Source organism: Podarcis bocagei (genome assembly GCF_964188305.1).
Source record: "Podarcis bocagei genome assembly, chromosome: 4".
NCBI lineage: Eukaryota > Metazoa > Chordata > Lepidosauria > Squamata > Lacertidae > Podarcis > Podarcis bocagei.
This window is the reverse complement of record NC_138128.1, coordinates 100,447,699-100,473,220: the sequence shown is the minus strand read 5'-3', so window position 1 is coordinate 100,473,220 and position 25,522 is coordinate 100,447,699. Positions and strand designations below refer to the sequence as shown.

The 25,522-nt window shown below is 45.3% G+C and overlaps 1 protein-coding gene across 2 annotated transcripts in view; it reads left to right on the top strand.

Annotated features, from left to right (window-relative positions):
• Positions 1–2,578: 2,578 nt before the first annotated feature.
• Positions 2,579–25,522, top strand: part of KIAA0930 — a 65,741-nt gene continuing 42,797 nt past the window's right edge. The window contains exon 1 of one of the 2 annotated variants that reach the window (XM_081191796.1): positions 2,579–3,065. In XM_081191796.1, the coding sequence (XP_081047922.1) occupies positions 2,918–3,065 (148 nt within the window). In that variant the 5' untranslated portion in view covers positions 2,579–2,917. The remainder of the gene's footprint in view (positions 3,066–25,522) is intronic. The other variant, XM_081191795.1, reaches the window with a different exon arrangement.

The window sequence follows — 25,522 nt, the reverse complement described above, 5'->3', positions numbered from 1 at the left end:
TAACAGATTGAGGCTGAATCCTGACAAGACAGAAGTACTGTTTTGGGGGGAAGAGGGGGAGCAGGTGTGGGGGACTCCTTGGTCCTGAATGGGGTAACTGTGCCCCTGAAAGACCAGGTGCGCCGCCAGGGAGTCATTTTGGACTCACAGCTGTCCATGGAGGCGCAGGTTAATTCTGTGTCCAGAGCGGCTATCTACCAGCTCCATTTGGTACAGAGACTGAGACCCTACCTGCCCACGGACTGCCTCGCCAGAGTGGTGCATGCTCTAGTTATCTCCCGCTTGGACTACTGCAATGCGCTCTACATGGGGCTACCTTTGAAGGTGACATGGAAACTGCATTAATCCAGAATGTGGCAGCTAGACTGGTGACTGGGAGTGGCTGCTGGGACCATATAACACCAGTTCTGTGAGATCTGCATTGGCTCCCAGTATGTTTCTGAGCACAATTCAAAGTGTTGGTGCTGACATTTAAAGCCCTAAACGGCCTTGGTCCTGTATACCTGAAGGAGCGTCTCCATCCCCATCATTCAGCCCGGACACTGAGATCCAGCGCCGAGGGCCTTCTGGCGGTTCCCTCATTGCCCGCCCTGTGGAACGCCCTCCCATCAGATGTCAAGGAAATAAGCAGCTATCTTATTTTTTAAAGACATCTGAAGGCAGCCCTGTTTAGGGAAGTTTTTAATATTTAATACTGTATTGTATTTAACACTCAATTGGGTGCCACCCAGAGTGGCTGGGGAAACTCTGCCAGATGGGTGGGGTATAAATAATAAATTATTATATATTATTATATCCTGGTTTGTGTGTGTGGTAGCTTCTGGTTGGGATCATACAGAGGGGCAGATTTTGTGAAACATCACCTGGTTTTGTTAAATTGTGACAAATGAACCATTGCAATAGTGAAAATCACCATGCTTCCCCCACCCCCCAGTCATGGAAGCACCAGTCCATCCTGTTGTTTATATTTTGTAAGGGGAGTACTCTTTCTATCTCCCAGCACGATGATATGGGTAGCTATTTGAGAGTCTCCCTTGGAGACACACCAAAGCCTGAGCCTATGCATCTTCCAGAAATGTGCAACCCATTAAAAATAATATATCAACTTGAGGTTGGGTAGTTAGTGCACCGACTGTGGAACTCACTCCCACGAGGAGGCAGTGATGGCTACCAACTTGGATGACTTTAAAAGAGGATGAGAAAAATTGTGGGAGGAGAAGTCTATTGAAGGCCATGAGGGTTATGCTCTGCCTTCCACAGCCCGAGGCAGCAAATGCTTCCGAATGCCAGTTGCTGGAAGCCACAGGAGGGGTGCCTTGTCTTGCTGGTTTCCCCCACAGGCATCTGCTTGGCTATAAGAATAATGATGATCATGATAATAATTTTATTATTTATACCCCGCCCCCAATCTGGCTGGGTTTCCCCCGCAACTCTGGCTGGCTGGCTCTTCTTATGTCCTTTTGCTGATGCACAGAGCACTATACACGTGTGGCCTAGGACAGTGTTTCCCAACCTTTTTTGGGCAAAGGCACACTTGTTTGATGAAAAAAATCTCGAGGCACACCACCATTACAGCCCCGTGACGTCAGCGCACAGTGTCACGCCGGGAGGGACGCACGAAAGTGTAAGTTTCAATTTTTTCCCCTCCCCCTTGCCGGGGAACCTCCAAGCTTTGGGGGTGGGGGGGGAGGAGGCAGCAAAGCGAGGCAGGAAGGAGAGCTGGGTGAGCTTTGGCAGGGAATGAGAGCCGCGAGGCGGGTGCTGCAGACGGAGGCGCTGCCCGCTGAGCTCGCAGGCAGCCAGGCAGGCAGACGGTGAGAGCCCCGCTCTGGGCGGCCTCTCCTCGCCGCCGCCGCCCCGCCTCTCGCCACCCGACTCGCCCGCCTCCCTCCAGGCAACATCTCGCGGCACACCAGGCAACATCTCGCGGCACACTAGTGTGCCGCGGAACAGTGGTTGGGAAACACTGGCCTAGGAGCTAGTGGCATTCATACAATACAAAGGCGGGGGTGGGCGGGCGCTTTCCCTGTGAAAACCTGTTCTTCCGATGTGCCAGACCATGAGGGCGGGGAGGGCGGAGGAGCCCTTTGGGTCGGGGTGTGGCGAGTGCAGAGGGAAGAGTCAAGGACCATCAGTATACTATTCCGGGCATGATCCAGGTTCTCACGTAGCTGCATTGTCTTATACTTTCCGGATATCTCATGATCATCTTATAAAGTGCGGTGCTCTCTTTTATAAATGAAGGAGTGGTTTCTTTTTGTTCTCTAAGGTCTCTCTCATCGCACGAGCAAGGGGGGGGGGGAGGGAGCTGCGAGGCCAGGCCGGGTCTCCCTCCGTGTCTCGCCCGCCCTCCCTCCCTCCTCGCGTCGCGATGACTTCAGCCGCTCGATCCCCCGCCTTGCTGGGCGCGCCCATTGGCTGCCAGCCCCGGCGGCGGCGTCTCCTCCTCCTGCTCGCCGCGTGTTGCAGGAAGTGCTGCTCGGGCTCCGGGCGCCGCAGCCTCTCAGCTGATCGGGGCGGCGGAAGCGCCTCCCAGTTGGACGGCGCCGGACTTTGCCCGGGGAAGCGCGCCGCGGAGCCGCAGCAGCCCGGCCGGGCGCCGGACTTCATTCTGGGAGCTTCTCGCTGCTTTCTCTCTCCGCCGCCTGGGCCATGGAAGGGAAGCCGGGCGCGCCTCTCTCCTTCCCGCGGGGTCCCCGGCTCAGCCCCTGACCAAAGCAGCCCTTGGCCGGAGACTCGCGCGCCCGGCGCATCGCCCTCTGTTCTTCTCCGCGGAAGGCAGGAATATATATATAGATATATATATTAAGGAAGATTCCTCGCCGACCTCGAAAGAGAGGAGGAGGAAGGGGGATGCCCTGCCGCCGCTCCCCCTTCCCCGGCAGACTGCGATGAGCGCATCTTGGGGGGCGTCGGCATGGCATCCTTCAAGCCCTTCGGCCAGGCTGGGCCCAGAGAAGACGAGGAGGACGGAGGCGACTTGGACCGCTCTCTCCAGCAGATGCTTCGGGCGATAGTGGAGGAGAGGAACCGCGTCAGCATCCGCCAGGAGATCAGCGGGCTGGGTGAGTGAGTGAGTGGCCGGGGTGGGGGGCTTCCCGGGGAGGAAGAGGAGGGCGGACCCCCCCCCCCGCCAGGGCAGCTCTCTGCCCCGATGCGCTTCCGTAGCGCGGCGTGTTGCTGCTGCTGCTGAAACAGAAGAAAGGCAGCGCGTAGCTTTGGCTGGCCTTTGCCACCTTTTCAGATTGGAAGAGACAGACCAACAGGGCCAAAGGCGACCCGGTAGCCACAGAAACCTGGCAGCTGACCCTTCTTCGTGCCATAGAGATAAAGGGCGTTTCTCTGGGCGGGCGAGCCTGCTGTCAAAGGCACAGAACCAAGACATCGCTCTCTCTTTCTTGTTAGAAAAGTGGCAGCCCAGTTTTTGGCTATCCGTAGCTTTTAGGGTGTGAACCAGATGCAAAAGAGGCCTACTTAATTTCTAAGAAGAAGACATGCCAGTACCCAGGTCTGTTTGGAAACAGGCTCCTGTGATCTGCAAATCCTTCCGCCAAATTCCTGATAAGATTGAGCTCTTTGTCAATATTTAGTGGGGAAGGAAATGTACTCTGCACTTGGTTCCTGTCTCTCCTTCATATGTTTCAAGGGTTGAAATATGCCAGAGGTGGGCCCAAGAGCATATAAACCCCACAAGAGAATACAAGACTCCTTGTACTCTGCCCCCCTCAAAGATTTTTATTTACCTAAACAAGAAAAAGGTAATTTTAGGAGATAGTTTCATGACAAACTTCCCCTCCCCTCATGTTCACTTCAGGGATTCCTGCTCAGTTGATAAGCAGATGCTGAAAGCAGGGTGGGAATTTGTGTCTGCTGGTGATCTGTGAATATACCGGTAACAGTGGCAAGCATGTATTATTCTGTTAGCTAACCCACATCACATGCTCTTATGTAGGCAATCTTGAGGTATGAGAAACAGCATGCTAAGCAGTTCTTAGAAACACTCTGCCTGTCAAAATATGGTTACTAGGCCCCAAAATCCACATGTTTGGGGTTTCTGTATATTACTTCAATGTATAGTTGATGCCTGTTGCTCCCTTAACAATGCCGAAAACCGCAATGGAGCCGTACATGACTGTCTTGGGGTTGCTTGTCTAGATTGGACAAAGTTTGTCTTATCTTCCGGTTGTTAAATTGATCAGGAGACTGTTGTAAGTGGCCACTAGTCCAATTGCTTGTGGCAAAAGAGAACTGTCTCCCCACAGAGAGGCCTTTGCAAGCGGTAAGAGAGTCTGGGTTCTGTTTTCCCTTCAGTCTGTGTTTGCATCATGAAAGGATAGCAGAGATATGCCTGTCTGAGCTATTAAACGTTTTTGTTGGGCTATTTACTAGTCTGAGATAGATGGTGGGAGAAGACAGCTAGATAGCAGGAAAGGGGTGGAGAGTGTGCATTTCTAGGGGCTCACTGGAAAGCACCTCAGCATCATAGTTTAATTGAAATCCACATGGCTTGGTTCTCCCTCTTTCCCCACCTCTCTTACTTACACACTTGCTCAGATAGCCAGCATAGAGCCTTTTCTTCATTGTCTCTCTTATCTCTGACTCATGGCCGTAATTTATGGTGCATGGATCCTATTGTCAGAGCAGGAGCATTTTGTATGTGCGGACTCTGCCTAACAGCTGAGATCTCACATCACATGGAAACAATCCATAGCCATCTGTGAGGGAATTTGATAAAGCAGCATTGATTTTATTTCTCTGCGAGAAAACAAACTGGAAAACAAAACTGAAGCTTTATGCTCAGAGAATAAAGCTGGCTGTGTACTTTGTATCTAGAAAGCCATGTAAACAAGAGTATCTTTATCTCTCCCCACATCCTGCCCCCCAAAAAGAAATTGGACCTTGACTGCTTCCTGTGTTGATCCAACACCTGCTGTGTGTTCTGAGGTCTATGTCTGGATAGGATCTGGCCTAATCTCTGTGTAAATAGGTTAAGAGCTTTAAAAGTAATCTGTTTTCTGTTGCTTCTAATATCCTCTGAAGATGTTGGTCAAAACTTCTAACAGGTTTGCCTTGCTTACACTCCTAGGAATACATTCCTGTAGAACAGCTGAGTTATTTTGTCCTCCCCCCCCCCCTCGAATCATGAAATTTATTTGGGGGCACAGCAGGGTTTCCCTTTCCCAGTGAAAACATCAGTAATGGTACACAACATTCCCTGAGCCTGTCGACCACTGCAGGTAGCCAGTTTGCCTATGTGGGTTCTATGGGTTCACAGAAGGTCAAGATGAGGTCCAACAGCCCCACGTGAAAGAAGGGGACACCCTAGGGCACTCTCTAAAATCCTCCATAGCGTTCAAGGGCTCTGGGGCACAGGCATGTGGGTTCCTCAGTAGAATAGTTGGTGTGGAAAGTGTTCCCTGAAGGTTGAAAGTGTGGAAAAGCAATTTGTGGTGGATGTTTCTGCAATGAACTTTTATTTGAATCAAGTGAGTGACTTTTTTGTAACGTTGCCTTTTGGTTGTACTGCCATTGTAGCTGCTTTATTGCAACAAATTAGGCATTAAGAGTGGCCAGCCCCTAGCCAAGTTTAAGTGACTGGGAGTGGCTGCCGAGACCACATAACACAGATCCTGAAAGACCTACATTGGTTCCCAGTACGTTTCCAAACACAATTCAAAGTGTTGGTGCTGACCTTGAAAGCCCTAAACAGCCTTGACCTAGTATACCTGAAGGAGCGTCTCCACCCCCATCGTTCTGCCCGGACACTGAGGTCCAGCTCCGAGGGTCTTCTGGTGGTTCCCTCCCTGCAAGAAGTGAGGTTACAGGGAACCAGACAGAGGGCTTCTCGGTAGTGGCTCCTGCCCTGTGGAACGCCCTCCCATCATATGTCAAGGAAATAAACAACCACCTGACTTTTAGAAGACATTTGAAGGCAGCCCTGTTTAGAGAAGTTTTTAATGCTTGATTCTATTTTTAATATTCAGTTGGGAGCCGCCCAGAGTGGCTGGGGTATAAATAAATTGTTGTTGTTGTTGAAGTTGCATTTTGCCCTCTCTGTTTCTCTTTTGTATACTGCCACTACCTTGTGTCTGATGTGCCACCATAGTGCCAAGATATCTTGGACTGACCAGCAGTTCTTACACAGCACCTGAATTCTGTCCCAGTGTTTGATAATGCAGCAGTTCTCTGGTTATTGTCGGACTGAGTTATATGTTGTTGTTGGGTGTGTGTGAAATCACAAGCTTATTAGATGGTTTGATGTTCTTTTGTTTAGCTTTTCTTCCCACCTCCATCTCCATCTGAATCAGACCCTCCCTGCTCTGAGTGACTTCATAGTGTCTATCAGGGTCTAAGTGAGCTCCCTTTGGGTCTGTGCAAATAGAGGCTAAAGATTCTCTATGGTTGTTGTTCATACTGGGCACTTCTTTAGAAAAGAGTAAGCTTGAGAAAATCTGTACAGCCCAATCCATCTCTTTAGAAGCCTATTGTGAAATAACTGCCAAGGAAGGCAATGTGGGTAGCTTGGGATTCTGAATATAATACTGTTCTCTGTCAAAGTGACTTAGGTTATGTACTCATTTTTGCTCTTGCAGTTTTTCCAGTGCAAATATGTATGAACTTACATGTGACCACATCTGTAAAATGTTTTCAGTCACAAGGTAAAATAATGAAGCTGTATCTAAGTATAGGCCAGTCATCAGTTTTGACCAGGAATGTTGCCCGCTATTTATATTTTTGTTCCATGTACCATATATCTATTTTTCTATATTTTCAGTCTTATGTTTTTAATGTAGTACTGTAAATAAATCTAGCCAAGATTTCATTTCCTCTTTATGTTAACACATAAAGAGCCATATTGTAGCTCCATTTCCAGCTATTTCAGCAATAAACTGCATGCTCCTGCCTACTGGAGCTGTTTATTTTAATTACGGTACATCAGGAGATCTGATCCTCAGTCTGTGACATCACATATAAGAGGGGTCATTGTAACAGTGAAAAAGTCTGTTAAAATATCAGATGTCCATATAGCATCATCTCACATAAGCAGGGCAATTTGTGTTCTGCTTTTAAAACAGAAAGGGAGAAATCCTGCACAGAGCAATTTGAAAACTGTGACCTGTATAAATTATAGAAATTAAGCATATTTGCATAGGGCTAATTACTTTGCCTAATTTGTGGCCAAACTGCATGTTACATTAATCAGAGTTCAAAAACAAACATACACACACGGTTACTTTTATTTTTTAGGAAAAGCAGCTGGCGGGTCCTGAAAGTGCCATTAGCAGGGGCCCAATCTAGATTGGGAATATGGTGCTGGTTCAGTGACTCACCAGGCTCCATTTCCTTCAGAATAAAAGTAGTGTGACCCTATTCTTTTTTTCTGGTTATGAAAAGGGCAAAAAACCATGCACCTAAATATGGGACTTGCTGTGCATCTTTGTAATTTCCATGGAAAATTACTGGATGACCCTTGACAATGTTGGATGCAGTGAGGTACAATACTGGCTTCCCTCTTCTTTCCAGACACCAAAGAGAAGGGGCTCCTGAGGCAGAGGCAGCAGTACCTTGATCTGCTATCCCTAATAGAAAAACCACGCTGAGTGCCTGCCTTTTCCTCTCCCTTTAATCTGTTTTGCCTGCTGCAAGAGTGAATCATAGAATCATAGACCACAAGGGCCATCAAGTTCAACCCCCTGCCAAGCAGGAAACACCATCAGAGCACTCCTGACATATGGTTGTCAAGCCTCTGCTTAAAGACCTCCAAAGTAGGAGACTCCACCACACTCCTTGGCAGCAAATTCCACTGTCGAACAGCTCTTACTGTCAGGAAGTTCTTCCTAATGTTTAGGTGGAATCTTCTTTCTTGTAGTTTGGATCCATTGCTCCGTGTCCGCTTCTCTGGAGCAGCAGAAAACAACCTTTCTCCCTCCTCTATGTGACATCCTTATATATATTTGAACATGGCTATCATATCACCCCTTAACCTCCTCTTCTCCAGGCTAAACATGCCCAGCTCCCTTAGCCGTTCCTCATAAGGCATCGTTTCCAGGCCTCTGACCATTTTTGTTGCCCTCCTCTGGACACGTTCCAGTTTGTCAGTGTCCTTCTTGAATTGTGGTGCCCAGAACTGGACACAGTACTCCAGGTGAGGTCTGACCAGAGCAGAATACAGTGGCACTATTACTTCCCTTGATCTAGATGCTATACTCCTATTAATGCAGCCCAGAATTGCATTGGCTTTTTTAGCTGCCGTGTCACACTGTTGGCTCATGTCAAGTTTGTGGTCAACCAAGACTCCTAGATCCTTTTCACATGTACTGCTCTCAAGCCAGGTGTCCCCCATCTTGTATTTGTGCCTCTCATTTTTTTTGCCCAAGTGCAATACTTTACATTTCTCCCTGTTAAAGTTCATCTTGTTTGTTTTGGCCCAGTTCTCTAATCTGTCAAGGTCGTTTTGAAGTGTGATCCTGTCCTCTGGGGTGTTAGCCACCCCTACCAATTTGGTGTCATCTGCAAATTTGATCAGGATGCCCTTGACTTGTTGAGAAGGAAAGAAAGGAATTGACCCTCATTGAGGAAAACAATTACCGTATTTTTCGCACTATAGGACGCACTTTTTCCCCTCCAAAAATGAAGGGGAAATGTGTGTGCGTCCTATGGTGCGAATGCAGGCTTTTGCTGAAGCCTGGAGAGCGAGAGGGGTCCGTGCGCACTGACCCCTCTCGCTCTCCAGGCTTCAGGAAGCTATCCCAAGTCTTGCAAGCCCGGCGGGATGTCCCGCGGGCTCGCAAGGCTTGCGGGCAGCAGCCTGCACCCAAAAGCTGGGGACAGCGGGGAGGCGCAGAGCCGCCACCCCGCTATTCCCCGACCTGATCTGGAGGCTGGCGGGGGGAGAAGCAAGCCTGCTTCTCCCCCCCACCATCCCCACAACCTCCAGATCAGGTCGTGGAAAAGCGGGATGGCGGCGCTCCGCTATCCCGCTTTTCCCCGACCTGATCGGGAGGCTGGCGGGGGGAGAAGCAAGCCTGCTTCTCCCCCCCACCAGCCCCACAACCTCCAGATCAGGTCGTGGAAAAGCGGGATGGCGGCGCTCCGCTATCCCGCTTTTCCCCGACCTGATCGGGAGGCTGGGGGAGGGAGAAGCAAGCCTGCTTCTCCCCCCCACCAGCCCCACAACCTCCAGATCAGGTCGGGGGAAAGCGGGATGGCGGCGCTCCGCTATCCCGCTTTTCCCCGACCTGATCGGGAGGCTGGGGGAGGGAGAAGCAAGCCTGCTTCTCCCCCCCACCAGCCCCACAACCTCCAGATCAGGTCGGGGGAAAGCGGGATGGCGGCGCTCCGCTATCCCGCTTTTCCCCGACCTGATCGGGAGGCTGGGGGAGGGAGAAGCAAGCCTGCTTCTCCCCCCCCACATCCCCACAACCTCCAGATCAGGTCGGGGGAAAGCGGGATGGCGGGGTGATATGATAGCCATGTTCAAATATATATAAGGATGTCACATAGAGGAGGGAGAAAGGTTGTTTTCTGCTGCTCCAGAGAAGCGGACACGGAGCAATGGATCCAAACTACAAGAAAGAAGATTCCACCTAAACATTAGGAAGAACTTCCTGACAGTAAGAGCTGTTCGACAGTGGAATTTGCTGCCAAGGAGTGTGGTGGAGTCTCCTACTTTGGAGGTCTTTAAGCAGAGGCTTGACAACCATATGTCAGGAGTGCTCTGATGGTGTTTCCTCTTAAGCATTTCTGCACAGGAAGCTGGGGTTTGTAAGGTACATTCTGTTGTAGATTCGTAGCATCCCTTTCCCTACAGAACTACAATTCCCAGAGTTCCTGGGGAAAGGGGCTGCCTGTAAAACCAGTTCTGATGATTGTAGGATGAATGTGCCTCAGGTGTGGAGAGAAGACTGTTCAGCACAGAGGGCAACAGTCCTCCATCATCCTTGTGGTTTCTTGTATGGAAAGGAGACTCTTCTATTATTTTAGAATAATGAGCCAGTGAATCAGATTAAATAAGAAACATGGCATGTATGGGCAGAAGAGTATACTATATTTAAAATGAAAACATATAATTTGTAAGCAGAATATGTCATTCTAACAACAAAAAGTGGGGATTGGAAAGCCGGATATATAATTAAAGAAATTATTTACAAAATTTGGAAGGATCCAAACTACAAGAAAGAAGATTCCACCTAAACATTAGGAAGAACTTCCTGACAGTAAGAGCTGTTTGACAGTGGAATTTGCTGCCAAGGAGTGTGGTGGAGTCTCCTACTTTGGAGGTCTTTAAGCAGAGGCTTGACAACCATATGTCAGGAGTGCTCTGATGGTGTTTCCTGCTTGGCAGGGGGTTGGACTCGATGGCCCTTGTGGTCTCTTCCAACTCTATGATTCTATGATTCTAAGTGGGCCCTTCAACAAAACGTTGCAGTATCCCTGGCATTTACTTCTGAGTTTACCCGTATAAGATTGCACTGTAAAATACTTTAGACTTTAAGTGAAATAAACCTTCTCCTTTGGGTATCTTTAGTGGTTACCAAATGGTATTGTGTGAGAGACTGAGAAGAGTTCTGATGTTGTAAGTGGATGGGCGCTTTGTTTTAGCAGTAATGTAGGGAAGGAGCTGAAGGGGAATGACTTGAGCAGAGGCTTGACAACCATATGTCAGGAGTGCTCTGATGGTGTTTCCTGCTTGGCAGGGGGTTGGACTCGATGGCCCTTGTGGTCTCTTCCAACTCTATGATTCTATGTAGGGCTGTTTTGAGCCCTAGGCAAGGCTAACAACTTGCACCTGCAACCCTGCCCCCATTGCTAAATTCAGTTTTCAAAAACAGATGTATTGTAGAAAAAAATGAAAACTACAAAACTTGAAATTGCTAAATTTATTTTAAATTGCAAGAATATATAATACAACAACCTTTAGTTATCTTTCTGAAATGCAAAAGAAGATCCAAATCTCACTTTCCATTCCTTTTCCTTTGTAAATTTCCCAACCAATTACTGTATTTCAAGTCGAGCCCTAATGCTTGGGCATGTTCAATGGATATAGTTGCCAAGCCAATAACTACGGTAGTTTCTTCTGCAACATTGTTGAGCGTATGTAAGTTTTTATTAGTTTGAGCTTTGAGAAATTGCGTTCGCCACTTGCCACTGACAAGGGAAGAAGTGTGAGAACGATCCTTAGAGCAACAGAAACATTAGGCACATTATCCAGGAGTTTTTATTGTAGTATGAAGAGAAGTTCTCCTTGTAGCTGCATAGACTTTGGAAGTCTTTGAACTATTGTTATAAGTTCACAGCACAGATCTTCAGCATCAATATTTTTGCAGTAGTGGCTTTTCCAAATTCTCACAGGCATTAAGTACATCTTCAGTAGATTTTTTGTTGTTGATACTGTATATATCATACAGGTAGCCAAATAGGGAATTATAATGTTGTAACTTTTGGAATCTCTCTTCAACATAACCACTAATCTACTCTATGAACTACCTATTTCAATTATACGTAAACAACAATTCTAATGTATGAATTACTCAAAACTGATAAAAGTAAAAGATTATCAGAAATTTATACGATATAACCAAAACTAATCTGTATAAAACACCCTGTCGCTCAGTGGAGAGTACTGCTCCTCTCTGATTTCTGTACCCTCAGCAGTTGCCTAGTTGGCCCTGCTGAGCCTGTGGCTGAGGATGTAGATAACACTAAAGTTAGCTCCAAAGGCAGGAATCCCTAATTCCAAGTGTTTGTCATCTGAAATATTTTAATAGTTCAATAGTTCAGTTTGCAGCCAAGCCAATGGATTTGGCTGAGGGGAGGCGGGAGGAGGCAAACTAAGTCATCCTACTTCTGGTGTGCATTTAACAGTGGATTTTGAGCATAGCCCCCCTGCCACTTGCAATAGAGGTATAATGATCAACTACATTGCAGGGTTGTTGTGCATTATTTTCTCAGACCGACCTGCAATCTGAGGATAAAAACAATGGATAGCTGTAGCCCATCTCTCAAGCTGTGATGGGGTCCAGTATCTCTGGACAACACTGGAAGCTTGTTTTTTGGAGCCTGACCAGTGTATGAGCTACACAGCAGGGCTTTCGAAGACACTCTTTCCTAACCTGCAGTTTGGGGGATAATGGACTGTATTTGCTGTGAAAATTTGCATTGGCACTTACATTTTTAAACTTCTGCTAAAGAACTGAATTAGAGTAGTCTTGTCTTTGCTGCTGCCTTTTGGACTTTGGGAGGGTGGATTTGCTGTTGCCCAGTTGTCCCTATATTAAAATACAGGATTTCTTGAATCATTTTCTGTTCCAGCAGACATATAAAAATTGCTTTACACTGTGAATCAGGAAGTGACTTTTTCTGACATTGGTGCTTTCTTCATAATGTGTCTCTGCCCCCCTATTTCAATTGGCACCCCCCATCTCAACCACTGAGCATTCTGTACTTTTAAGTTACTTATGGGGCAGTTCCACCCCCCAGGTTTTTTCTGCAGTTTGTGGTATTCTGCACACCTCCTGCTCACCCCTTTGTCTGCTGATGCCTCTCTCATGTATGAATGGTGTCCTTTGAGTTACGTAAGTGTGAGCCTGGTATACTCTTGGTATATGGAATTGATGTGGGAACTCTTCAATGTAGTCTGTTCCTATGTCAAACTTGTAATGGCTGAATTCAGAAAACAAGTGGGACAAATGGATGGTGATATTTAAATCTCTATTATTACTGTAATGAGGAATAAAAAAATAAAATGTTAAAGCTGGCAGCTTTTTCTATCAATGTGTAGCTACAGTTTTGTAAACAAAAGCTACCTTGCACTTTCTTCAACATCCACAGTCAGACTTTGGTAACATGCGCATTTATGTAAATGTAATAGGCTTTAATTGATGAAAAAGCAGGTCACTAAAATTCTCTATTTGATTGTTGGACCTATTAATTTGTGTGTCAAATATATTTTTGATAACCGTTGAAAAACAGCACTACTGTTGCATTTACTGAAAGAGTGTTTGGACTTCTGAAACTGTACAAGGGGAGGGAGGGGTGATCTAGGTTAATTGGTGGCTGGCAGCCTGGAAAGAGGATTGCCTTGTCTGCTTTGTTTCTTAGTCTTGCAGCTTGCTGAAAAAGAAAAAGGAATGTGAGCAGGAAGTTAATAAAGGTTTCTGCTTGCTTGTCAATTCCCCTGGTGGCAGAATTGTGGCATAAAGGCATCCTATGCCTTGTTCCAGAGTTCTGACAGGAGGACATGATTTTAACTCACTCCCCTTGCTCAGCAGACTGGATGATGTCACCACAGGTCTTGGCTGCACATTGAGGTGTTGCCCTTAACATGTGCATCCTGCTGCTGCTCAGAGCTCTAACTGGCTGTAGCTTAGTATCGGTTCTTTCTCTGTTGTATTTTTCCTCGATAGCATCAGCAAGTAGTGTCAGGCTCTGCATTCTTGTCTTTGATTTAAAGCGTAGCTTAGAAATGTGCACAATTTCTCTCTCTCTCTCTCTCTCTCTCTCTCTCTCTCTCTCTCTCTCTCTCATATCCTCTGGCACCTATAGAAAAGGACCCTTCCGACCATTAGATTTGAGTGATATCGAATGTTAGTCATGCAGCATGACTTAGTTGGATACCACACGCCTTGCTTTCAGTATGATAAGCCTTTAGGACACTACCTTCTGATCCCCACCCCATACATCATCTGCCACTTAGAGGAAGCAAACCCTGCACGCTGAGCTTAACAACAACAACAACATACCTCTTTAAATTCCTTATGGATGAATATTCGGCTGCCATTCACTTGGAAGTGTAGCTCTTATTTTTCAGATTGGTGTCCGTGTGTTTAATTACTGTCAGTTGGATAGAGGAAGTCACAGAGGGGTGAGCAATCTGTTCTTAGTATTTAACTCCCATTTTATTAGTAAGGAGAACTTGTGGTTTGCTTCTTCTGCTTGTGTTAATTCCCCTTAAGGAAAACAAGAGCTAAAATTTGGGGTGAACTATTCAGAAGGCCAACACATCCCAGTGAGACGTAACCCTATAGCTCTTCATATGTTGTTTTCAGAGTTTACAATTGTTTAAATAGCGAACAGGCTTTTTAAAAAAAATATGAAACTACCTTACACAGCCAGACCTTTGATCTGCCCCATTGCCTGTGGTGGTCCAAAGTCTCAGTCAGAGCCTGCCCCCCCTTCCATCATATCCTTTAACTAAGGATGCCAGGGGTTCTAAGCATGTGCTCTGCTTCTGTTTTGTTGTGCTGCCGTTAATGAAGACATCCATGACAGTGCCATTTTTTGTGTGGGGACTCAGATCTCTTCCTGGCAGTAGAATGTGTTTTCTCTTCTATTAATGCAAGATGCTAGCGGTCCAAAGAAAAGCCCACATATAACTTTGGCTGCAGTTCAGTACTTTTTTAAAAAAATGCAGTCAGTTCTGTGGTAGAACTCCCTGGGCTGCATTTGGAGGAAATCCAGAATTTAAATGATCATTATTTAGATCTCACTTCTATTATTAGTGATGGAAAAGTGCTGAGTGGGGCTTCCAGGGATACCTTGTTTCAGAATTAGTAAGCCTCCATTGGGCTACTGCCAAACCCCAACAGGCAGCTCCGCTTTAGAGGAATTGATTTAAGGGGACTGCAGAGCATTTGCAAATCCAGTTGAAGGGCATGACAGCTTTGGGTGCTCAGCAGCTCTGAAGATCAATAACGGAGCCAGCAACTGAAATGTGCAAGATCGGTCATAAACATGTTCTTCTAGATGCTTTGTAAGAATATGTTTCAACACAGCAGCAGTATTCAGATGGAATATGAAACCATGGGTTACTACTGCTAAGAACTACGCTAGCAGTCCCTGGGCTCCCCAGCTCCCCATTCACCAGTTCCCCTCCAGCAATAGCCATGAAGATGGGATTGAAAGCACTTGCTTCTGTTACGATGCGCTGTGGTTTAGTGTGGCATCTGAACTCTGAATTGTGGCTAATCTAAACTATGGTTTGTAAAAAGCAGCCACCTTCATTAACTACAGCTGGAGGTTGGCTTGCTTTCACTACCCATACTTAAGATTAACCACTTTTGTGGTGTCTTAAGGTTTTGTGAAGCACAGATTCATAGAGCTGGTAAACACTGGTGTGAGTTTTCCAGAAAAAAATCATTGACCTAAACTGACCACCTTGATATATCCTATAAAAGTGCAGTTTATAAATATTTCCAGTGCATTTTTTTCTGGGGATACTCAGGACTGGCACCTCCCCCCCCCGAAGAAAAGCACTGAGTATTTCAGTAAATAAACACATACAGTACATAAATAATAAAGTTGGTGAAGTGAATCATGTTAATTTTATGTGCTGTGTAAATATCTTGAAATGTTTTCCCAATAGTGAAAAGTTTTTGAACTGTAATGCTTAATTGGGGGCTGAATCAGTAAAATACACTTCATGTAGCTTGAATGTCACAAAATATTGAATCCAATTCAAAGCTTTGCCTGGATTTTTTATTTTTTTTGCTAAAATACTTTTATGCTCTTGAAAATTTCAAACAGTGTAAGCAATGTCTTAAATGTCTTAAGATATTGAAGGTATTTAACACACTAATTTTATATTTCCTCAATATTTATGCTTTTGCACCTATTATATATACAGCCAAAATGCATCTTAAAAACTTGACTGGTATGCCCAATCTGCGGGCAAGAGGGTATCTGGGTCACTCTGTTCTTTTCTGTTGCCACTTACCTTTTGCAACAGGGTTCTGCTGGCCTTTGAGCAATGAATGTCCAGTGCCACCATCCTCGCCTCTTTAAACTAACAAGTATTCCCAAGGCACTTGCCCTGTCAGGGCATGGCATGGCAGAGACAATAATGGCTTTCATGATTTGACAGAGAAAAGTGATCTAGAGTGGCTGCAATTTTGTCAAGGTGATTGCTTCAGCTCTGTATGTATCCATAACTCTCTATTCTGCAATGCTTTGTCTACCAGCTAGCTTTTAGATGCTTTCATCTTCCTAAACCCTGTTTGCTGGTCTGCTTCTGAGGCACCATCAGAGATGGTTCCCCTTTCAATGCGCATGCAGTTTGTTGAAACAGGAAGTGTGTATTAAAGCGCATTGCCAAGAAAAGTCTAAAATTAATTTTCCCGATTAGAAACTAGACATTTTCCCAATCAGAACAACAGAAACTCAACCATCTTGGCATGACACATCCTCTTTTTGTGCAAAGGTGTCACTGACAGTGACCACTATGGAGGGGTGTGTGTGTGTGTTCTGCTCTGCCACACTTTTGCCAGAGGGGACCATTGCCAATGGAATCCAAGCAGGAGCCCTAACATGTTCTCTGCATCTGACAAAAATTAACTTGGCATTTTGAAAACATGGTGTTTACAAGACAAAACAGCAGCCCCTTTTGCTCAGGAGTTCCCAGTCTAGATTTTAGATTGGGAAGGGCATAAGTCAAGGAAGGAGAGAAGTGGCAGTTGTAGATACAGCTAATCCATTTTTTGTTGTTCTGGAATAAGCTTCTGTGTGATCAAGAAGTATCTGGGCAATGAATTACTATGACTTTATTCAATTGCATTAATTGTTTTGATGAGTTTGTTGCTGATGGTTGCTTTGTATGCTTTTTAAAAATACTATTATGATTACTCTGAGCCACTCTGAGCTCAACATTTGTCACTGGAAAAGCAGAATGCAAATATTAAATTAACCCAACATACATAGGGTTGGTTTTAGTTGAATATCAGTATAAATCCTTTTGATTTTACTGTTGGCCTGTTATGAGGTAGACGGTGAAGCCTATTTCTGGTGTGTTTGTAACTGCTTGCTCTGCAAGATCTGTGAATATGTTTTTAGATTACTCCTATCCTCTTTGTTCATCTAACAATTAGGTAAAGGTAAAGGGACCCCTGACCATTAGGTCAAGTCGTGGCCGACTCTGGGGTTGCGGCGCTCATCTCGCTTTACTGGCCGAGGGAGCCGGCGTACAGCTTCCAGGTCATGAGGCCAGCATGACTAAGCCGCTTCTGGTGAACCAGAGCAGCGCACGGAAATGCCGTTTACCTTCCCGCCAGAGCGGTACCTATTGATCTACTTGCACTTTGTGCTTTCGAACTGCTAGGTTGGCAGGAGCAGGGACCGAGCAACGGGAGCTCACCCCATCGCGGGGATTCGAACCGCCGACCTTCTGATCAGCAAGTCCTAGGCTCTGTGGTTTAACCCACAGCGCCACCCGCATCCCAATGTCATCTAACTATTAGATTTTAGCAATTTGCTTTGACAGTTGAGCCTCTTGATAATCTTGTGAGATTTGTGTAAAGTGCTCATTTGAGAATGGAGCAGATGCTGGAAGGCATTGAAATAATGGGGATTTTCACACACACACACACACACACACACACACACACACACACACACCGGCCCTGGGAGTCCTCATAAGGAAGCTGTGCCTGGAGGAAGAACTGTGAGGGAAGAGATTTCATCAGGCAAGGCCTCCTTCCACCTGCCTTGCTCCACCCTCCAGTCTCTACATCTCAATTTGTATTGTATTATTTTATGCAGTGTGGCTTGCCGTTGTTTTGTTGATTGTAGTTTAGAAATTATTTAGAGTGGGTTTCTGTTTTAATTTTTATAAGCTGATATTTAATATTATATATTAAAATAATATTAAATATTATTTTATACTATTCTAATGATTGTTGAATGTTATTTTATTTTATGTAGGTTGCTTATTTTAAAGTTATGTTTTATTATCACATTTTTGTATTGCATTAGATTGTTATAAGGTGTACATTTTTTGTTTCTTCAGCTTCTATTCTTGGATATTGTAAGATAGAAAGACGGTATACAAATTAAAAGTGATGATGATGATGAGCAGGCAGTGGCAATTAAAGAGAACTGGAAACAGTTTGAAGAAGGTACAGAGTTCTGATCACTGCACCTCAAAACAGGTAGTGTAGACCTATGACTATGATTCTATGACACAGAGGGTTTTCTTCTTCAGAACACTGGAATTCATGGTCATCTGATTAAACAGCTTGGCAGGAAGTTCAGGACAGACAAAAGGAATAGCCTCAGTTTATGAACTTCTATGCCTCAAACAGCGGTTCTCAACCTGTGGGTCCCCAGATGTTGTTGGACTACAACTCCCATCATCCCTGAGCTCTGGCCTTGCTAGCTAGGGATGATGGGAGTTGTAGTTCGACAACATCTGGAGAACCACAGGTTGAGAAAGACTGCTTAGAAGATGACTAGGTTTGATGGCTTTAAAGGGAAATTAGACAAATTCATTAGACAAAAGTCTGTCATTGACTGTTAGCCGTGTTTGATGGTGGCTGTATGCAGCTTCCAGGTTTCAGAGATGATCTGCCACTCCATTTCACTTGCCAGGGGGAAGAGCAACAGGCCTGCGTTCTGCCCCTCCCAGAGGCATTTGGTGGGTCACTGTGGAAAAGGGGGGGTCTTGAGCTAGAGGGAGCTTTGTTCCAGCCCAGCAGGGCTCTTTTTATATTTTAATATTCTTCTCACCATTTTTATTGTATGTATTTAAATGGCTATCATGCCCCATCTGGCAAACAGCTGTCTAAAACAAAAACATGTGAGATATAACTGGAGAAAAATAGTTTTGGAGGGTTGACGTGACCTCTGCTGGAAGTGTGTAGATTTTTAGATTATGGAAGAAGGGATTACTGCCACCTTCCCCACTTTCAGTTCTGGCCTAGTTTTCCCTTGTGTCTGGGTTGTATTGCCTCAGGCCAAGGTAGTGTAGAATGGGTTTTAAAGTCATTTTTGTAAAATAATTATGATCCAACTAGATATTGTCTGTTCTAACTGAAATGACAATCTTTCTCTCCACCCCCCACCCCAGTCAAGCAGTTTAGGATCCAAACTACAGCTTGTAGATCCAGTGGTCCCCCCCCCCCCCGCTTGATTTATTAAATAAATAATATTTATTTAATAAATCATTTATTTAAAATGTTTGCATCCAAACCCCTCATGACTATATTAAAAGCCAAAACCACAATATAAAACCTAAAGCAAAACAAATAAGACCTTATATTTTTATCATGGATATACAGTCCAAATGGCAGCAGGAACAGATTAAGTGCATAGACCTCCTCCCGCCTCCTGCCCAAAGGTCTGGCTATTCAGATGATGATATTGGTGAAAAGCAGTAGCTTCAGCTAGTGAGACAAATCAGAACTGGCCATGATAATTCTCACGCTAGATCCATTCACATTGGATTACTGTGGATTCTCTATAGGTGTGCTAAGAGGGAGAAGCAGTTTCTGGTGAATGGAAATTATTTCCCCATCCTTGAACAAAGCACTCTCCTCTTCCTCGTCAGCCAAGGGACGGTTGGGAGTGGACCCCATTGCGAAGAAGAAATCGGAGCCCACTATATGCCCCCAGCAGTTCCTGTGAAGGCCTGGCCTGGCCTGGCCTGGCCTGCCCTGCCCCACACCTGATGTCATATATGATGTTGTGTATGAAGTCAGGTGTATGGCAGGTGGGTGTGACTTCCCCCAACAACCTCTTGGGCCAAGGTTTGATCAAGAACCAGAGGTGCCTTGCCCTTGCAGTCGCCTTTTAAAGATGCTTTGGAAATTGCTGCTGTTGCAAAATGTCTCTGAGTGGAGCTGGAGATCAAAGAATATTCAGTAGTTCATCCGATGCTACCTCAAACTGGTTGGCTGTCCTTTTCCAGGCTCAGTTTAAAGTGCTTTCAAAGTTATGCTAACCTTTTAAAATCCCGGAATGATCCACAGCTAGGACAGCTTCTGAGTCCTCTTTCCACACATGAAGCTGACTGATTTCTAAGCTTGGTTTCAGAGGCCCTGCTCTTTGGCACCCTCAGAGAGACCACAGGCAGCTACAGAGCCTTTGGGCCGTGGCCCCAGCATTCTGCAATTCCTTCCCCGAGAAGATGTGTTGGACTCCTGCTCTTCTTGTTTTCAGCTGAGCTTTAAAAACTCTCCCAATTAAAGCAAGCTTTTAATCTTTAGCCATATTGTGTTGGTCTGCTGCTGCTTTTTATTTCTTTTTCCTTTGTAATTGCATGTACTAAATGTAGTGATTATTTTAACATTATTTGGGTCCTGTAAGATGCTGTGGATATAATTGTTTATAGAAAAGTGGGATGCGAATTGTATAAATAAAATAGGCAAGGGCAATGGTTTTCCTTTTTCGTTCATCAGATGGTTTCTAAGCAGTGCAGGATCTGCCTTAGGCGTCCCTTTAAATGATTCTCTTTGTATCTCAGCATTTTAATCTCATAACCAAAGATTTTGAGCAAACCTGTAATTAAGAGTACAAAGGCTTCTGGTTGAGAAAGAGATTCAGCATGCTGGATGCCCTTTAATTGGAAATATTCTTAATTGCTTTGAGAGGGAAAGCAAGGAAATAAGAGGTTTTCTGGTGTACTAGGCTAAGCAAGATTTAGTATGGAGGCCTAGCTGGAAAAAATATGGACACTGTTGGGCTGGAGCTTCTCCAAGATTTGGTGTTTAATATCAAGGTCCATCAAAAAGACCGGCAGAGAGGAACTGAGAGACTATTAAGAGCCTCGGACGTGAGATCTCCAGGCTGATAGTAGATTAAGACTGATGGACATTGTTGGGGGCTGAAACCGGGAAAGGGGGGGTGGAGTTTGGGAATCCAAAGGGTTCATAATTATAATGTATTTCGTTTTTCTTTTTCTTTTTTTGTTTGTTATGTAAATTGGGAAATTCGTGGAAGGGAATTTTGGTCGACCTTAGGAAAAAATGTTTTAAGAATAAGAACTGATGTATAAGTTCGATGCTTAAGTTTGGACAAGGTAAAATTGGATTTTCTTCTTTTTCTTCCTATTTTCTTAAATGAGCCAAACTAAATGAAAATAAGGTTATCAAAAACAAATTGAAGGAAGGGCTGAGAAACACCGTAAAATTAATGAATGTTAGAATGATGATGGTTTAGAAGCTAAGTGGTTTACAGCAGTAATGTTTAAGTTAAAAGAAAAGAAAGGTTAAAAAACTAAATGAAATTAAGGGAGAGGACTTGCTGAATAAATAATTTGAAATTGGAATACAGAAAGGGGAGGTAGGAGGAGGTCAGCGAAGTAAGGTATAAGAAAATAAGGGATCGAAATTATACTTGTGTGTTTTTTTTGTCGGTGTTTTGTTTGTTTTCTTTATATAATTTCTGAAACTTCAATAAATATCTATTTCTAAAAAAAAGATTTAGCTGATCAACTTCTCTGGACCAGGAATCAAGGCTAAGCTCTCTCTCTCTGCTCACTAACCACAGGCTCTTGCCAAAATCAGCTTACGGTTAGTGAGAAGAGAGAGATTGACCCAGAGCCCTAGATATGGGGGAGGAGGGGCTAGCCAGGATTTTTGCCCCAGGTGAAGCCTCCAGAGGCGCGTCATTGAGGGTCCCAGCCTGTGTGTGTGCGCGCAAAATGCACGTGGGTGTGCCAAACTGGGTCTTTCACCTATGAGAAATAAAGCCTAGCTTTGCCCCCGGCTTAACCACACTGGACAACATCACTGAACCAAACCTTGGCTTCTCTCAGTGCATTGCAGCAGTGAAAGCTACCAGGGAGGGGCACTGTGTCTGGGAGCTCACACAGTCTCATTAGGCCAAGTTTTGGCTTAGTCCGCCTTGCAAACCAGACCAGTACGGTATTTTAGATTACATTGGGAACAAAGAAATAGTTCAACTTTACTTTATCTTGCTTATGGAGCAGGTTCAATGGATTGTGGACATTTTAAGGTTGGCATTTTAAAGAGTGTTGTATAGCATTTAATTGATGGGTGAAATTAAACTGGAAGCTTGTAGAAAGTAAAAGAAAGATGCCTAGATGAGTGACTTCCTATCTTTCCCCTTTTTCTTTCACCACTTACCTTAGATGGGAGGTTGAAAGGGGAAAAGTTCTAAATGTATTTGGGGTGAGAGCAGCTCCTGAAACTTACTCCCCCCCCCCAATGGGTGCCAACTTGAATAAAATATGGGGGGCAGGTAAGCCCCACCCTGCATAATCAATCTCAAGATGTAGTGCATACACACAATCTGAATGGTAATGTCCCTCAACTTTGAGGGATCCAGCCCCCTCAAATATTTTATTGGGAGCTAAAGAGACCTTGGCTCCTATTCACCCCCCCCCTAAATCTGTGGATTATAAATGAACCTTTATCTGCTGAAGAACCTCTGCATGTTGCATAGGATTCTGGGCAGTGCTCTTGGTTGCAGGCAGCTCATGCTGGGGCTTCATTGCTGCAGTGTATAAACAGAGCGTAAACATGGCCATCGCTCCTGTTCTGCACTGCAGAAGCAGATTGGTGGTAGTGGTTTACCTGTTGCTGCACCACTACTGACCTTCAGGTAAAGCAACCACGGCTAATACCGCAAAGGCTTTCTCAGAACCACAAGTTGAGACACAGTTCTATAGACGTGAAGTGGACACCAACTTCAATGGCCAAAAGCAAGTTCGAAGGTGTACAACGAGGCTGGGGCAGCCAATATTGTTGCGCAACAGCTCCCATCGTTGGTCACCATTGGTCATGGTGGTGGAAGCTGATGGGAGTTGCAGTCCTCCAACCACTAGTGGGCAACAGGTGTCCCTCCTGCTATAGAATTAGCACAGCAGACATGTCTTAGACCAGATTCCCCAAAGCTAAGATTCCTTAAGCTAATGTGTTAGCATGGTGTTTTGCATATGGTTGCCTCGTATGCCTGACGAAAGAGTCTGCACCTCTATTTCAGGAATGCCTGTGCTGCTTAAAATGCTGACTAGGTTTCTTGAAATGTGAATTCTGTGCTGTGGATTTCTTGCACATCTCTCACTATGCCCTAAGGCTGCCCTGGATTTTCTTATTTTAAGCCTTGTCAGTTAGTATCTTTAGACACTAAGGGAGATGCTGGAGGGGAGTTGCCTCAGCATCTCTCTTCACAGAGGACAAAGGCAAAAGAGGGTTCTGGGAGCCAGGTGCCTGTGGTCTATACTGGAGGGTGGGTCAGACTTGGGCAGGAGCAGGCCTGGGTTCAAATATCTGCTCAGCCGAGAAGGAGACTTGAGTGATGTTTGTTCTCTCTCTCCCCCCGCCAACCCAGTTGGGGAGAGGGTTCACCCTACATGCACAGCCCATAATTCCTTGGAGAAAGGGCAGGATACAGTTGTGATTACTTGTAACCTAATCCACCTGCCTATCATGTTAGAAATCTGAACCACTTGCAGTTCCCATCACTCCCTTTGAAAAAGGAGGTGGAGCTGGAAAACATGCACAAAGGGGAAAGGGGACTGAAGCACATTCTGTCTTGAAGAAAGAGGAGAACAACTAGGGCTTTTAATTTAGGAAAAAAGGAGCATAGGAGGACAAGATAGAGGCATATAAAATGATGTGTGGTGTGGAGAAAGTAGATAGAAGTTTCTCTCCCTCTCTCAGAAAACCAGGGTGATCCAGTGAAATTGGCTGGCAAGAAATAAATTTCATTGCAGCTGCATGTTTGGTATATAAAGTGTATATATATTTTGTATATATATATATATATACACAAATGTGTTATCTTTGACAGTAAAGGGTTAACTCTCGGCCGTGTGCATTCCTTGTCTGGGGTGCACCCTTGGCACTCAGGGTATGGTCAGGGCCAGGCAGGTCCAACTGCAAGTAGCCTGAGATCTACCACCCAATATCAAAAACTGTCAGTGATCTACCACTCTCTCCCATTGTCATTCTTCAACTTCAACTTATTATATTTGGCTGAGCTTATGATAAAAATAATAACAAATGATAGTTGCTTCCATAAAACCTGTAAAGTTCATCATAAATCAATATATTTGTAAAAAATAAATACTTTGTATACTTGTAATAACATAAGGAAATAGCATTGAGGACAGGGTCCTACACAATCAGAACACGATGCACGGATTGTTGTTCACAAAAGCTCATGCCATAAAAAATGTGTTAAGGAAGTCTTTAAAGCACCCCAGGACTCTTGCTGTTTTTCAAATGAGTCAGGGACACATGTCAACCACAGCGGTTTCCTCCATAGTTCGAAACAGAAACTGGGTAAACTCAACTGCCGAGTTGACAGCCTTCGAGCACCACCTTAAGAACTGGACGAAACCTGTAGAAGCCCTTTCCCCTGGATCCAACCCACCCCTTCCTTTCGAGTTATCCTAAACCAGCCCTTTCTCTCTCTGAGGAGCCAGCGCATAGGGCTGCACACCCACACCCCGCCCTGCGTGGGCAGGATGGCATCAGCCAGGAAGGATCCCCTCTCCCTTGCGTGTGTTTACTCGGGAGTAAGCCTCTCAGTGAGAGAGCTCCTCGGTTTACAGCGGGAAGGGGGGGCAAGGCAGTCTTCTCCTCAAGGGCTGGATCCTGGAATGTCCAGCTCTCTCTCTCTCTCTCTCTCTCTCTCTCTCTCTCTCTCTCTCTCTCCCTCCCTCCCTCCCCAAACCAGCCCTTTCTCTCAAGGAGCCAGCATGCAGGCCTTCTCTCTCTTGCCCAGCCTCTCTGTCTGCGTATGCCTCCGTCTGAATCATAGAATCATAGAATCATAGAATCATAGAGTTGGAAGAGACCACAAGGGCCATCGAGTCCAACCCCCTGCCAAGCAGGAAACACCATCAGAGCACTCCTGACATATGGTTGTCAAGCCTCTGCTTAAAGACCTCCAAAGTAGGAGACTCCACCACACTCCTTGGCAGCAAATTCCACTGTCGAACAGCTCTTACTGTCAGGAAGTTCTTCCTAATGTTTAGGTGGAATCTTCTTTCTTGTAGTTTGGATCCATTGCTCCGTGTCCGCTTCTCTGGAGCAGCAGAAAACAACCTTTCTCCCTCCTCTATGTGACATCCTTTTATATATTTGAACATGGCTATCATATCACCCCTTAACCTCCTCTTCTCCAGGCTAAACATGCCCAGCTCCCTTAGCCGTTCCTCATAAGGCATCGTTTCCAGGCCTTTGACCATTTTGGTTGCCCTCCTCTGGACACGTTCCAGTTTGTCAGTGTCCTTCTTGAATTGTGGTGCCCAGAACTGGACACAGTACTCCAGGTGAGGTCTGACCAGAGCAGAATACAGTGGCACTATTACTTCCCTTGATCTAGATGCTATACTCCTATTGATGAGGCCCAGAATTGCATTGGCTTTTTTAGCTGCCGCGTCACACTGTTGGCTCATGTCAAGTTTGTGGTCAACCAAGACTCCTAGATCCTTTTCACATGTACTGCTCTCAAGCCAGGTGTCACCCATCTTGTATTTGTGCCTCTCATTTTTTTTGCCCAAGTGCAATACTTTACATTTCTCCCTGTTAAAATTCATATTGTTTGTTTTGGCCCAGTTCTCTAATCTGTCAAGGTCGTTTTGAAGTGTGATCCTGTCCTCTGGGGTGTTAGCCACCCCTCCCAGTTTGGTGTCATCTGCAAATTTGATCAGGATGCCCTTGAGTCCATCATCCAAGTCGTTGATAAAGATGTTGAATAAGACCGGGCCCAAGACAGAACCCTGTGGCACCCCACTAGTCACTCTTCTCCAGGATGAAGAGGAACCATTGATGAGCAC